General features: G+C 40.8%; 1 protein-coding gene across 1 annotated transcript; it reads left to right on the plus strand.

Annotated features, from left to right (window-relative positions):
- Positions 1–13,257: 13,257 nt before the first annotated feature.
- Rtl3 (retrotransposon Gag like 3) lies at positions 13,258–15,907 on the plus strand. Its single transcript, XM_050128954.1, has 2 exons — positions 13,258–13,304; positions 13,914–15,907. Exon 2 carries the CDS (start codon positions 14,119–14,121, stop codon positions 15,892–15,894), a length of 1,776 nt encoding a protein of 591 aa, XP_049984911.1. The 5' UTR covers positions 13,258–13,304; positions 13,914–14,118; the 3' UTR covers positions 15,895–15,907.
- Positions 15,908–16,466: the final 559 nt, after the last annotated feature.

The following is a 16,466-nucleotide window of genomic DNA, read 5'->3' on the forward strand; positions in this document are numbered from 1 at the left end:
TATGACGTTGGGTGACCATGTGTCACTATAAATCAGAAATAGAGTCTTATAGTTATATGCCCAGCAATGGATTAGTTGGGTCACATGGTAGATCTATTGCTGATTTACTGAGAAAATACCACTCTAATTTCCACAGGGGATGCACAAATTTGTTCTCTTAGCAGTAGTGCCTGATGAGCATGTACTTCTTCCCCATACCGTTGCCAGCATTTGTTGCCTTCTGTTTTCTTAAGCTTTGTCATTCTGACTGGGGTAAGATGAAATCTCAAAATAGTTTTAATTTGCATTTCCCTGATGACTAAGGATAGTGAACCTTTTTTTATTTTCATGAAGCTCCACTTGTTGATTATTTGTCCTATTTCCTGGGTGATTGGAGTCCTATTGAGAAAGCCCTTATCTGATTCTATACCCTGAAGTGTACTCCTCTTACTTCTAAAAGTTTCAACATTTCAGTTCTAACATTGAGGTCTTTGATTCATTTGGAATAGACACATATGCAGGGTAGAAACAATAAAGTTTCATTCTTCTATATGTGGATATCTAGCTTTCATTTTTCAAGATGCTGTCTTCTCTCCAGTGTGTATTTTTGGCAACTTTGTCAAATATCAGGTGACCATTGGTGCATGTACTTATATCTGGAATCTTGATTTTATTCCAATGATTAATACGACTGTTTTGCAATAATACTATGCTAATTTTACTGCTACAGCTTTACAATATGTTATAAAATCAGAAGTGGTTATATTACACAAAAAGTACATTGTATGAAATTCTCAAGGAATTTTTTAACACAGTGTTGGATAGTGAAGGTGCTAGAAAGAAAATAACATCTTTGAACCGCATGTGCCTTATATTTATTGAAACGGAAATCTTTTGAGTTGGAGACCAGTACTATACTCACTAAACTGTCATAACAGATTGGGAGAGAGACTTTAACATTGTTTACTCTTGCTAAGATGAATATGATTCTCATAAAAACCCAAATTAATATTTGTAAATTAGAATATGATGTTGTGGCACAAATCTCTAACCCTGGTGCTTGTGAGGCTGAGGCAGGAGGATCTTGAATTCAAACCCAACCTTGACTATATAGGGAGCTCACCTCTAGCCTGGACCACTTGAGACCCTGTCTCAAAACACACACACAAAAAAAAGCAGAATTACAATCTAACTAAAGTGAGTGATGTATGCTTCCCTATGTTCTTCAGTAAATGATTGTTGAGTAGATCTTGTATGGAAAACAAAATTAAAAACAGGTGAGACCAACCTAAGCATGCACCTGAAGGCTATTATCAGATCAACCATAAGCAAGCATTAAGTTAATGACAGAGAAAGAAATTGTCAAAAGACCCTACCCTAGCATCAGGTCACCTATTGGATGAATCTGTACTTTTTAAATATTCTTTTCCAGGAAAGCAGAGGTGCACCCTGGAAACAAGGTCAGTAATGCAGGGACCTAAAACATAGGTACCATACAGTTATCTTTGTATACTTGAGACAGCTGCCGATCCACCCCAGGACTCACACTAGGCAGAAACATTTGAGATTTGTAAAGACAAGCAAATGAAAAGCATTTTCCAAGGAAACAAATTAGACCAAATGCAAACTGCAAAATGAGTTGGAAACCGTCACCCTGCTCTGGTCCTGTCAGTAAAATGCAAAGTAAATCCTAAGTACCCCTGGTCACCCCTACTCCCCTGGGTGGTGAGTCAAAATGGGACATCACCTGATGCAGAAAACAAAGCCAAGTTGAGTCAAACTCAGTGAAGCATTGCCAAAGGGAGATGTGCAGGGGGTAGGGTGGGGCGATAAATGACCAGATGAGTGTTCAAAAGGCAAACAACCAAAACAAATAAACGTTAAAGATAAATTTTAAAGGATAATAACAAATCTCCCAATTCTGATGGAAGAATAGGATCCACATAGGGAGCATTGTCTTGCCTGCCAGACTCTTTAGTACTCGTGTAAATCATTCTGAGGTCAAGTGATGATTTCTGAGGCGGGGAAAACACTGGGCAGGGCTCATGTCTCCAGGGTGTGGAAATTGTTTTCAACTCCCAGTTCCTGAACACTTAGCTAGGGTGACAGCTGCTCACTGTTGATTCCATATTGGTATAAGACAGAAAGCTGGCGTGAGTAGGGGCACTTGAAGGAGTCTTCTGAGATTACTCTCCACAGAGCTGGTCCTTGATTGTGTAATCAGCAAAATGTGTTGTCTTCCCTCTGCTGTATCTGGTTCCGGTTCCAAATCTCTTTGCCCACTAGTCATTCCTGCCTTTCAACCCCACGCTCTGCTTCACCCGGGGGCATCTTTTTGGGAACTGGATAAAGCAACATTTGTTTCCTAGAGGTGCCACAACAAATTAGGACAGTATGGCTTTAAAAAAAAAAAAAAACAGAACTTTATTCTCTAAAAATTTGTTCTCTATGCCCCCTTCACTCTGTCTCCCTTTCTGCAAGATAATCATTCAAAAGCCCATAGATTCCATCTAAAGCATACAAACAAACCATCTGAGTTAATCGTATATTTTTAAGAAAAGCAAGTTGAAGTTTTAGATATTCCTTAAGTGTGAAAATTTGGAAACATTGGTTCATATTATACATTTTCATTTTTACCTTGGTGGATACCTAGGAGTTTGGGAAACCCAAATGTTCCGTCTTTGTGTGAAACATCAGTCCCATGCTGATATTAAGACTTACACCTTCACCCCTCACTAATCATGTGTGCTTGTGCTGCTCCTAACTCCCAGCACCTCAGTTTGTTCATATAAACTGGGATTAATAACTGTCCCTGCCTGATAAATTCGTTGTGAATATTTAATAAAGCAATGTATGCAAAGCATTCAAGATAGGACCTGCCTCACACAAAACCAGTCCTTGATGTATGGTAATGGCTAACATTATTAACTCAGTATTATTTTTACTTTGGAAGTTGGAGCAAACTATAAAATAATCTAAACACAGGTCCAATTTACTGTATTCACTAAGTGTAACTCATCATAAGCACTCCTTAAATGTTTATGTTATTTTACATTTTAGTCTGGTTTTTAACTTAATATAGAATTTTGCTCTTGAATTTCACATTCTAAACTGTTTCTCTACTCCAATTTAAGAGCACATGATTTGGAGAAAGACTGTCCGGGTGCTAGATCTAATCCAAATTCCTAGCTACACAAGATTTAATAATCTTTTTGATTCTCAGTTTCCTCAACTAAAAAACTGAGCTCAATAACTATATTTATATCGTATGTATATTATGTGTATCAGATTACATAACCAATGTACAGGACTGAGCACTGTGTCCAGAATATGGTCAGCTCTTAAGCATTTCTCTTGTAATGAATGTAGCCCCCAGCTTTACACCAAACATGCTGATTTTATCCTTAATATTCTAAACAAAGTTGTCATTATAATGATATGTAATTCTCCAGACCCAAATGATGTATAGCATTATTTCCACTTTACATAGCAGTAAATGGAGGCCTAGGTCACAGGTAATTAATACATGATGGGGATTTAAAGATAACTCCCCTCTGGTGATAGACTTTATTTTTACAGCTCACTCTCACACAGAAAGGCAGAATAACCAAAATAATTACAATAGCTACCAAAAGAATCCTATGTTATAAGCAACATGCTCAGTACTTTACCCATGTTCCCGTAGGAGATGGAAAACTTCAGGCAGTATGTATAAGGTATTTCTAGAAGGTATGTATTATTGCTCATTGCCATTTTATAAACAAGAGTCCAGGAGCTCAAAAAACTAAATCATTTGTTCTAGAAAACAAAATTTCTTGTATAACAACAGAGCAGAAACTGAGACCCTGAGTTCTTCTTTTATGTAGTGAAATGAACCTGATTTTTAATCTGGCTAGAACTTTGACTGATAAAAAATACAGATCCACAGAATAGTGGTTGCTCTATACATTACCAGAAGATGTTTAAAAAAAATAGAGAGACTACCTAATAAAAACCCCAACACCAGGCATTAGAAGTCCTCTTTTGAGTTGTTGGTCAGGGTTGTCCAAAAGACTCCCAAAACATTACAGGCTATTGCTACTGCCCTTGGCTGCCCCCCAGAGGTGGAAGGTAAATCCCAATTTCTGAAAACACAATGCACTTTAGTCAGAGACCAGAGACCCTTTGAGCAGGAAGGGACCTGAATGCCTCCTCCCTGAGGACTAGTTTTCGTGGTACCAGAAGGTGCCATGCAAGCTTCCAAAGCAGGAAGGCAATCAACAGTCCTACCCAGGTATGGTGCCTATGAACCACATCAATGATCAACATGACACCATCACTCCAAGGGTGCTGTGGTGGTGCACATACTTTGGTATTAACTAACGGCTCTCTAATTGTGTTTAAGACCCACTTGAAAAAAGGAAAATCATCCCTGGTACTGGAAACCAGCCAACTCACCAGGGCTAGTGAAATCATAGACGTTGGAAGAGAATCTACAATTCCCGATTTACTAAACTATATAATCCCTAACTACATTCTCAATATATTTCCCTATACCCACAGATAAGTGTAGTCCTAACCCCTCATCAAGGAAACTTCTTCTTGCTACACCCATGAAGTCTAGCCAATGTGGCTGTCTAACTATGACCCAAGCAAGGACACCAATAGACATGCTAACATGGAAGAGGAAAACACAAGGCCTCAACCCTATAGAGAGAATTACAGGTAGCTAAGGAATGCTGAAAGTGGAGAAATCTTCTCCCCCAGGGAGAAGCATACCAATTGGTTATCGAATAACACATGGTTATCACTAAAAACATACACATACAAAGAACGTTACATGGACTGAATAGGTTGTATTTAAGTATTTAGGAAAGAAACTTTGTCTGTTTTCCCATTGGCTACCCTAGCAGACATCTCTTGGGTTATTCAGCTTCTAAAATGAGATACAAGAAGAGAAATTTATTCATTTCCACATAGAATACAGTAACACAAACCATGAGTAACCCCCCCCCAAATATTTTTATAGTGAAATACCTCTCCAGTTCCCCTGCAGTAGCTTTCCTAAGGTACTACCACAATAGAAGATGCTCTTTGGGGTTAGTCAGCGAGGACTGCCTCCTAGGCAACCCATTAAACTGCAAATGATGGCCTGTGAAATAGCTCAGCTGGTAATCCCACTTGCTACCCAATTCTTGGGACATTAGTTCAACCCCGAAAGAGAGAACTAAGCCATTACAGTTGTCCACTAAACTTCACACATGCCCCACAGTGAGTGTGCATACACACAGAGAGACAGACAGACAGGCAGGCAGAGAGACAGACAGACAGATACAAAATAAATGCAAATTACTTCTGGAAATGCAGAAGAAATTGTTACTGACTTATAATAGCTTTTTGTGGGTTTGTGCTGCTGAAGAATATGGTTACCAGTAACTGAACCTACCAAACAGAGGAAAAATATCCAAAGCAGACACTGTGAGAAATTGAGTCTGCTGCCAGTTTTTCAGAATTAGGAGGAAGTTAAGTATTCCTACCAATGCACACCCCGCCAGTCTTTAAATAATTTAACATGATGACACTTGTTCAGACGTGCTGAGCTCTTCTGGAAAAGAATTAGAATGAACGTCTGTTTAAAGCCAACATTTTCTCATCAATGTCCTCCCAATAATTAACCCCCTTCCACAAACACACCTCTCCACTAATCATGAGCATACGTGTAAGCAAGCTCCAAAACAAACTTTTGCTCAGAATGCTTTTGTTGAGCTTGAGTTTCTATTCTTTTATCCCACCTGCATAACAGCTTAATTCAAAGCCGTATATAAAAGTGTCAGAAATAGAAAAGGGGGAAAGTTCCCAAATGTATCTCCTTCCTAAAGGTCTCAGTACACCTTAAGACCTAGATCTCCAGGCTCTACTTCCAGATGGCCTGGGACACTAGGGCTTCCATAGATCCTCAGAACATGCTTCTAAGAAAATTGTAAGAAGACTTTCAGAAAGGCAGGACCTTGCCATGATTACCAAGAGTGCAGACCAAACAGAGCAGTGCAGCTTCTAACAAAGAATTTGAAGACAGATGACCAAATGAAGTGTCACCTTTGCCACTTGCGCTCTTCATGGTCACTTTGCACACGATTAGACTTCCAGGCCTTTAGTGTTCTCATTTGTGAAAGCAATTGCCTCACGTGTTGCTCAACAAACTGGGTGAGTTAATATATGGAGAGAGCTCATGTAGCACCTGGCGCAAGCGAAGTGACTAATCAAGGCTTATTATTTCTATTATTGTTACCATTCCCATGGGTGATGTATGCAAACAGTAATATTCCTTATCATTTCTAAGAAGTTATTAAAATGTGATGTCAGGACACTTACAAATATCAGGCCTGTAAAATAAAGCATTCAAATGAGCTATTAACACAAAATGTTCATTAAATTAAGGTATGTTTAGGTGATTATTTTTTCTTCTCAAAAATTAAACATGCTGTGGCCAACAGAAAATGGATGTTGAAATCTGTGTCCCTAATCAGTGAAAAACTAGGTTTCTATTTCTTGGGAATTTGGACTTAGGCCCAAACCAAAGAAACAGATTAAACTTTAAAATGATTTTATACAAACAGTTTGTCAGAAATGCAAAGATCTCGTGTAGTAATGTAAGAGCTGGGGGGGGGGGAGAAGTTAAAAGGATAGTCTCAACATCAGTTTTTATTATTTAATGCTTTAGAGTCTTTGAAAGATCTTTCACAAATATAATAATCTTAGATTGTTAGAAATAGAAGCTACCACCTGATGTGGCTATGTGCACCTGTAAATCCCAGCATCCAGGACATTGAAATAGGATTGTAAGTTCAAAGTAGTTTACACATAGCAGCTCAGCCTTGGCAATATAGTAAGACTCTGTCTCAAAAACTTTATACATTGCTTTTTTGATACACGGTTTCTCTGTGTCACCCTGGCTGTCCTGGAACTAGCTCTTGTAGATCAGGCTGGCCTGGAATTCACAGAGATCGGCCTCTGCCTCCTGAGTGTTGGGATTAAAGGCACGCATTAACACCCTCGACAAAAAAAAAAAAAAAAAAAAAAAGAATGAGAATTGACTTATAAAATCATCCAATACTGGGGAACATGCCTCAAATCACTGAACTTCTCTAACCACTTACGGAATACTGAAACAGGAAATAATGTCTTCCCAGGAATCACAAGCAGTGTGGCTACATTTGCAGCAATAGCAAAGAACCAGAGAAATAGGTAGTTGTGGATGAGGGAAATGATGGAAGACTACTTGGAGGAGACAGATTCTGGGCTCAACCAAAAGAAAGGATCAAATTTCTAAAGACAGCTGTGGAAAGTCAAGTTTGGGGGGAGGATACACAGGAGAACAAACAGAAGGAGAATGTGCCGCATGGGGGATACTGTCCAGACAAAGGGTATCAGAGTGTAGACAAAGGTGTTGAGAAGAAGTCTTGTCATAGAGCAAGGTTGGAACTACATATTAGAGGGTTTTGAATAATGAATAAATTCTAACACAAAGCTAAAACAGTGGGGTTACTTTTTTTCCACGAAAGAATCGTCTGCTTGTATTTTATGAGCAATTCAATTGCTACAGAAAAATGTCAAATGAAAACAAAAAGATCCCTCTACCCTCAATACTCAGAGTCCCCATGATTAATGATTTCTTTCTGAAATTTGCCTCAAACTGCTTCCTTGAAGTTCTTTTAAAACATCAGTCTTTATTTTGCAACTGTGTCATCCTCTGCAGTCATGCCAATGCAGCCCCGTGATTATATTGCACCATAACCCAGTTACACAAATTCTGAAATAGAAAGCAACCCCATAAGATTGAGTGTCCTGCTTAAAGGCAACAGGAAAAAGAAGTTGCAATGCTCTTCTCCCTCTTCCTCCTCCGTCTCCTCCTCCGTCTCTTCTTTTGAGATTATAATTACATCATTTCTCCCTTCTGACCCTTCATTCCAACTCTCCTTGTTCTTGCTGTCTTTCAATTTCTCCTTCATGGCCTATTTTCATGAATTGTTCTCTTTAAAAATTCAGTAAACCCAAACGGCTTTTTTTAAGCCCTTGAAAATAACTCATCAGTGTAATCTTTCCCATTTGCACATGCTGGCACACACTGAAAAAGTACAAATGTCCCAGGAATCTGATGTGACTCCTTGCTAATGACATTTTCTGCTTCATTCTTTCAGCCAAGAAATAATCAGAGAGTAAAAGGGGGCCTATCTTTTTGTCAGGGTGCACATAGAGAACAACACTTGGTTTAGATGGTACAGCTGTGCTCGAAAATCAGAGTAATGACAAGAAGAAAATAATGGCAAGGATGAGATGGAAGGTAGCGGGGAAATGGAAACTGGTTATACAAACATGTCCGACAGGAAGTGATCGAGATGGAAAGATGAAACCAACAGGACCATGTTATGCCACAGTTTACACGAGCAAATCAGACCCAGAATTACAGAGTTTTAAGAAAATATACATTAGAAAGCTCATAAAATATTGAAAGGAATAGCTGATACTGCATATTAAAAATCTCTCTGGCATTTCTTAATGAATGTTAGTAAGAGCCAATAGTTTAAAAAATTATGATATATAGAGCTGTTGGAAATTGCCAGGACCACATATTTCTTGAACAAGCATATTTAAAACATTTGCATGTTACTGTCATCTCTGCCAAATATCAGATTTCCCTTTGAGAATTTCTGTATCACATTATGCCTGTGAACTCATACACTTCCCTCACGTACTCTGTGTTTCATCCAAATTGGACTGCTGCTTCTCTATTCCCAGGCCATAATTTCCAACCGCTTTGCCTTTGTTTTTACTTTTTTCCACCTCGAAAATGCTCTTGTTCTCATCCACTCTGACTTTATCCCCATATGGACATATTCAAATCTTACCTTTTTCTAAAGTCTACCCCAAAATCTTGTTTTATGTCTTCGCTGATTCTACTTGGCATTTATTTCTACCACCTTTCACAATAATATAAGACACCATCCTTTCATAAAACTTTCTGCCCCTCTGCTAGGACATTTAGCAACAGTAACATATTAATACTGAAGCACATGCTTTGTTCTTCTAACCTGTAAGTTCTTTCAGAAAGAACTTCAAGTGGGGTTATCTTTGTATACAACATGCAGCATACATACACCAACACATAACACACACAAAGGGGGGGAAGCTTATACCTAGACAACTGTTGCATAGCACAATTAACTACCTGAGCATTCAATAACTATTTATGGAAAGAGAGTGAAAAAGAAAGAATGTGAGTTTACTGTCTGGAAAGCAAATTATATTGGATTAATTATATACTCAGTTTACATATACATAGTTGTGGGAATTTTGTTTTGATACACTAGATAAACTGACAGGAAAACAGTGACAACCCTTTGAGGTAGAAATATGATTTTTATCATCTACTACAGCTCAGCAAATGTCTATTTTTAGATACTAGCATTGTTTCTAATCTTCATAGCAACCCAGTAATTACCTATTATTATCCCCTGCTTTCCAGATGAGTAAAATGAATCTCAGACAATCTAGATTACATAACAAGTAAAAAAAAATAAAGCAGAACTGGGAATTGGAACTGGACCTGCCTTACTTCAAAGCCTGCATTTTTTGCAATAGCATGTTTCCAAAACCATTCTCACAACTACTTTTCAATATGGTTCACACAGCACAACAGCAAAAGTGAGAGAGCTGGGTATTCACATTCTTTGATACTTAATCACTGTATCTTATACCCTTAAATGCCCACTTTCCTCTCTAGCCACATAGAAAGTCTTATCACCTCTTTTTCAGCACCCCACAAACCTGTTACTAACATACAACCCTGATTAAAACCTTTGTCTAGCCGGGCGGTGGTGGCGCACGCCTTTAATCCCAGCACTCAGGAGGCAGAGGCAGGTGGATCTCTGTGAGTTTGAGGCTAGTCTGGTCTACAAAGCTAGTTCCAGTACAGCTAGGGCTGTTACATGGAGAAACCCTGTCTCAATAGAAAAGTGTGGGGCAAGAAATAAAATTGGAAGATGATACTTGCCATTAAGGGAGACAAGTATAGCAAATCTTGACTTCTCCCAGACACTTCCTGAGATGAATCCCTTTTCCACCCTATGAGCAGGCACTCAGAATCCCAGTTATATTGAGAAAGAAACCCTTTCCTGGCTTTTTTTCAGCAGCCAAAGGAATCAGTGAGTACCACCGTCTTGATGTATGATGGTGTGTTGCTTACAATCAAAAGGCTTCACACTATCATAAGCACAGGAAGGGTTAAATTTAAGAAAGCACTGCAAGCTCTAATGTTACCATAGGAATAACATGTTGAACACAACAGACACCAGGGTGGGACTGCCCCCAAGGAGGAACTGGGCATTGTGCCAGAGACCTGTGGGCTAACCTGCCTGTTGGTTCTATATAGGGTTAATAGAGAGGCAAACAGGAGATTGCATTGCCGAAAGCTGCAGGAAAAAAAAGAGCCTGGCAGGGATCTAAAATGTTTCAGATTGTACACTTACCAACAAAATAAAATCACGCTTTGCACTGGAATGTACAAAGTAGAACTTCATCTCATTCAACCTTTCCCTTCGCTTTCTAAGCTAACAATCAACATGTGCAACTTATTAACATAACTGAGCATGAACATTTCTTATTACTGTGCCGGCTTTGCATGTCTGTTAAATGAACAGATTTGTCTTCTTTTTCCTGAAATATTCATTTGCCTACTTAACAAAACTTCACTTGCTTAAAATGTTTTTATAACCATCCTGAAGACTCCATAAACTCCATCACGTGAGTGTAAGAAGGATTAGAATGTAGGAAACATGATGAGAGTTTGGATGTGATTACTTCCCTACTCTGACTCTCCTATTCTTACTTGACTAATTCAGGATATTAAAATCACTTTAGGCATTTTGACAAAAGTCAGTGTAGCTCTTTTTTTTGTTAACCACTCAAAAGAGAATAATTCTATATGTTTAGGCAGTTTGAAACTTGTACTTAAGGACATTGAAATTTGGTCGTTGCTCTTTAGTGAAGGGGAGTCAGGGAAGAAAGGTTCCCATGTTTACCCACTGAATAAATATGCCTCTAGGCAAGGCACTGTCTGGTGCTTTAGTCCATGGACTTTTTAAACATCTATCTTGGCTGCTCCACAATCCCCATGCTAATCACCTCATCTTCCCACTTAGGTGCCTCTAGTTCTAATTGAAGAGAATTGTTTGGCAAAGTAAATGATCCATGACCCAACCGGGAAGGAAAGATAGAGGCTCCAGAATGAAGAAAAACTAATGCTGGAAAAATCCCTGCACTGTAGATTTCTTCATATGGGAGTCCTTGCTCAAACTAACAATTCTGGAAAGTTTACATATCCAACTCAATAATTTAAAGATGATTAGAAAGAATAAATTCAAAGTGTCACTGCTGCTACAGAGATTATTATTGCTCTTAACTTTTTATTAAGTGTGATTACCTGTCTTACTCTGGTAAGCATTTTGTACACATTATTTCATTCATTCATTGTTTGGTGTGTGTGTGTGTATGTGGTGTGTGTGTGAGAGAGGGGGGGGAGAGGTAGTAGGGTCTCACATAGCCCAAATTGGCCTGGAATTCACTTTGTAGCTGAACATCACTTTGAACTCCCGACACTCCTGCATCTATCTCCTGACTGTTTGGATTATAGGCATTCACCACTATCCCTGGATATTTGTCTGATTATTCGGACCACCCCCCACAAAGTTAAATACTGTTATTAGCTCCATTTCACAGCTGTATAAACTGAGGGCTGGACTCTAAATTTTAGAAGGACTAAAATGTTTAGCAAATTTGTGTAAATTTAGTATAGATAGGCAAAAAGGTTATGGTGTAGAGGATTATTTAATAGCAAATGAGTATTAAATATAAAGAAAAGTCCCAAGATGCTAGAAAGCATAACACTTTGAAGAGCTTTAGTTTGGAGACAGATCATTTTAAAATTCTCAATATCTATTGGATAACCATATAACCTCACAGCAGTGAAGCTAGTTGGTTTGTCTAAGCATGGCCATCATACAAACTGTGTCTCAAATTGCCCACTTACTAATGATAAGAAAATAAAACAAGGTCATAACTATAATTGCCTCCCTGCTTTTTTAATTGGTAAAGGCAATATCAAGTATTATTTTCCTTCTCAGTGTGATAAAATATTTCAATTCTCTGAAAATTTAGCACAGATAGAATACATTGTCAGATAATGGTGAAATTTTTATGTGCGGTTTACTTTTAAAATAATTGCAAGGTAGACAGAGAACAGATTCAATCTGTAAATGATCTTACTTTACTTCTTCAAGCCTCTGCATTCTGATTCAGCTAGCCTAGACAGTCAACTTGCTGTGGTTTAGGCATATCCCCCCACCAGGATTTATACTACTATGCTACTAAGTGGAGCTGATAATTTTAAAAAGAGACTTGGGACCACGGCTAAATTGGTGTGTGATTTGAAGTGTTCTTATGTAACTCATTACTGCAATTAAAATAGCTGTCCCTGATTCAGCCACATGGTCCATGGCCAACATAAAACTGATTGTCATGAGAAAACAAAGTCAAATATGAAGCAGAATCACTGTGCAAAAGACAGGTAAAAGTAGGGTACTTCTGTGCTGCCAGGGGCTACCTGAGCAGCTCAAGGGGGCAGAAGAACCTCAAACAGGTATATTCCGAATCAGCCATGAGCTTTCTGGGGTTGCTGCAAGTGCCTATCAAAAGTTTGCCTCTCCGGCATCCTTACTTTATTATAAGTTGCCTAGATCTGTCCATGGTAAAGATTCTAAGAATATATTGCAAGGAGAGCCCCTTGGGACTGAGTGGGCAGGCAGGAGAAAGGACTGAGGGGACTATAGTTTGCTCTCTGAGTGAAAATTAAACAAACGTCCCAGTGTGAATGCAGTATGGGCAAGTTACGCGGGACAGACATAAAAAAAAAAAATCAAGTCCCAAACCACTGTGGTCATTCAGAAATATTTGCAACTTTTCACAAGGGCAGTGGTATTACTCCCAATTTCCTGGCCAAATATTTATTAAAGTAACCAAGGACTGAATATATGAAGCTGCCTCACATCGGCGCAGCATCTTACTTTCCTGCTAGCTCTGAACTGTGAGGTACTGTCAAAAGAAAAAGAAAACACTCTTCCATACTCAAAATAGCTACGTTACGGAGGAGAGTTGGAACGTGTTCTGGGAGTGGGTGTGTTTGTTTGAGTTCAGTGTGTGCAGAAAAGGCAAGCCTCCACAGCCATTCACACACTTCTCTCCTCAGCGATGGCTACACAGACAGGCAGAGCTCCAGCCCACATCTCTGAATGGTAACGTACATCTATAAAGAGTATTTTACTAACTATTTTGAAGTATTTTATAAATAATAAGCATGTGTTTGCTGGATATATATGTATGTATATATATTTATTTATTAACTCAACTTTTGCTAACTTTCTCTTGTGTCTGGTTGTGTGCGGTTACTTGTATTGTATGATTTCTGAGGTGTAACAAAGAGTTTCCCCCTAACTCCTATGTTAGTGATTCAAAAAATATCTCTTGAGATGGCCCCAGCACAGAACCTAAAATCCCCACATTGCTCTAAACATCTGATTTGGTCGCTGAAAGCAGTTGTTAACATCCAAATGTTACATTCAGATATTAGGCAGATACTAGAAATTAAAAACTTTGTAAAACAAAGAAATATGGGGCAATTGTTTCTGATACAATGTTAAGTTTCCAAAGAATGAAATGTGACATGTAAAGTCTGGGTCATGTGCTAGCAAAATGTCATGGGGTGAAAACAAGTATATACACCCCAGTTCATGAACTTGAGCCTGTGGTAAAAGAAACCCAGCAGAGTTGGACAGGTTTTGTTGCTTTGTACTGAATGAGTGCTTTTCACAGTTTCTGATCCTCAGCACCCTTTCTCTTCACAGTGTGTCTCACACCTCCCTGTGCTGAGCTCCGGAGGCTCCCAGTGACCTCTTGGTAATCAGCCTTGGCTGGGTCCAAATCCCCACCCCTTGGAAAACTCACGGAGCCTGACGTCTGCCTGTGAGTCGCTTTCAGCAAAGACCTCACAGGCAGCTACCCAGTCTCTCTTGGTAGCAAATTGCCAAACCAGGCCCGTTTCCTCAAAAGATGGTAGAGGACTTAGCAGCTTCCTATGTTGCTCTGAAACTGGAGAATGAAATCCTGCAGGCTCAAGTGAAGAGGCTCATGGAAGAAAATGCTGCCCTCCAAGCCCAGATACCAGAGCTCCAGAAATCCGGAGCAGCCAAAGAGCAACCATTCCGAAAATACTCAGAGGCCCACGAGCCCCCAGAGGCCTCAGAGCTACTGCAACCTTCAGCAGCCGGGACCTCACAAAAGCCCTGGGAACCCCCAGGGACCACAGAGCCCGGGGGACTCCCAGAGATCAAGGAGCCCAAGGAACCCTCAGTTATCAGAGAACCCAGGGGTAGCCCAGAGATCAAGGAGTCCAGGGACCCCTCAGCCATCAGGGAACCCACGGGACTCCCAGAGATCAAGGAGTCCCAGAAGTCCCCAGAGATCAAGGAGTCTAGGGGACCCTCAGCCATCACAGAGTTCAGGGGATCACCAGAGATCAAGGAGCCCCATTCATCGCCAAAGTTCAAGGAGTATCGGGAACCTTGGGAGCCTCCAGAGGTCAATGAGCCATGGGAGCCCCCAGAGTCCCAGGATTCCACAGCAGCCTGGGAACTCCAAGAGCCTTCAAAGGCCAAGGAGGCCCCCAGTCCCCCAGAACTCCAGGAGCTTTCAACCTGGAAGCCTCCAGCAGTCAAGAAGATCCAGAAGGCTCTGGAGTCCCCAGCAGCCCAGAAGCCCCAGGCAACCTCAAGTAGTTATGAACTCCCAGCAGACTGGGAGGCAGGGCCCACAGGCATCCAGGGTACCCCAGTCATCAAGGAGCTCCAGAATTTACAGCTCCACAACCTTACAAATGATGAGGAGTCTCAGAAGGTTCCAGAATACCAGGAGACCTCATCACAGCCGGAGCTCCTTGAGCACCCAGCTACCCAGGAGCCTCTGGACTCCTCAGATACCGAGGAGTTCCTAGAACTCTCAGTACCTGAAGAGTCCCTAGAGGGCCTAATAGTTGCGGGAACAGGAACAGCTGCTGCCTTTCCACAGGCCCACATTAGATTAGAGGCTGCAACTTTACCTTTAGAATACCCAGTGGCCTTCAATGGGGATTCTCAGAAACTCTCTGAGTTTTTAGTTCAGTTGAACAGCTACCTGAGAACCAGAGGGCACCTGTATCCCGCTGAAGCAGCTCTAATAAGCTTTGTTGGCAGCTTCTTCTCAGGTGAGGCAGGAAGGTGGTTCCAGCCCTTAGCAGATACCCAAAGTCCCCTGCTGGAACAATTTGAAAGGTTTATTCGAGCGCTCCAAGATACTTTTGACGATCCAGAAAACATGGAAGTAGCTACACAAGGCCTCCCTCAGCTGCGCCAAGGCGAAAGCCTTGTCCACAGATATGCGACCCGCTTCCATCTCATTGCTCAAGAGTTAAATTTAGATGAAAGCACCTTCTGCATCCAATATCAAGAAGAGCTTGCCAGTTCTATTCAAAATGAACTGTCTTGCACAAGTCCAGCCACCAGCCTATCGGATGTGATCATTCAGTGTGTCACCCTTGAAGAGGAGACAAGTGGTAAGGCTGATTCCAATTCATCATCCTCTGAAGAGGAAAATGGCTCTGAGAGTCCACCAACTGAAAATCAGGCTGTTCAAGCTACAATTAATCGACCTCACCTCAGTGAAGCTGAGCGGGCCCGACGCCGTGAAGGCCACTTGTGCCTCTACTGTGGCCATCCTGGTCATTTTGCAAGAGATTGCCCTGTCAAGCCTCATCGTGCCCAGCAGGCGGGAAACATGGAGGCCCGGCGGTAAGGGGGATCCCGGGCGGGCCAATCTACAAATATGCTTCCCCCTCTCTTCCCATATCTATGTCCCGTACCCTATGGCTAACTGTTGAGATTCGGCTTGGAAGACGGCAATTCTTTGAGCAAGCAATGGTGGATTCAGGCTCCTACAGAAATAGCATCGACCGCTCTGTGGTTCTTCGAGAGAAGATACCAATCCGCAATAACATCTTCCCTCTCATGCTCGAAACAGTCGATGGGCGTCCACTGATTAATGGACCCGTAACCAAAGAAACACCACCTGTTGAAGTCAAAATTGGAAACCACGTTGAAGAGCTCCAGTTTGACATTATTCACGCACCACGTTACCCTCTGATTCTTGGAATCCACTGGCTTGAGACACACGACCCGAACATCGAGTGGAGTACCCGAACTGTGTCCTTTCCATCGCATTATTGTCATTACAACTGCTTCAGGCACAGATGGAATCGAAGACGGCGTGATGAAATAATTGCAGGTTAGATGGTGGGTCCTAGTGACTTCTGCCCATCTGTCTTCTGTTACCTCAGCTGTCATCAGCATTTGCTGCTCTCTGAACCT

This window comes from Alexandromys fortis, unplaced genomic scaffold (assembly GCF_014885135.2).
Source record: "Alexandromys fortis isolate MF-2015 unplaced genomic scaffold, M_Fortis_MF-2015_v1.1 scaffold_251, whole genome shotgun sequence".
NCBI lineage: Eukaryota > Metazoa > Chordata > Mammalia > Rodentia > Cricetidae > Alexandromys > Alexandromys fortis.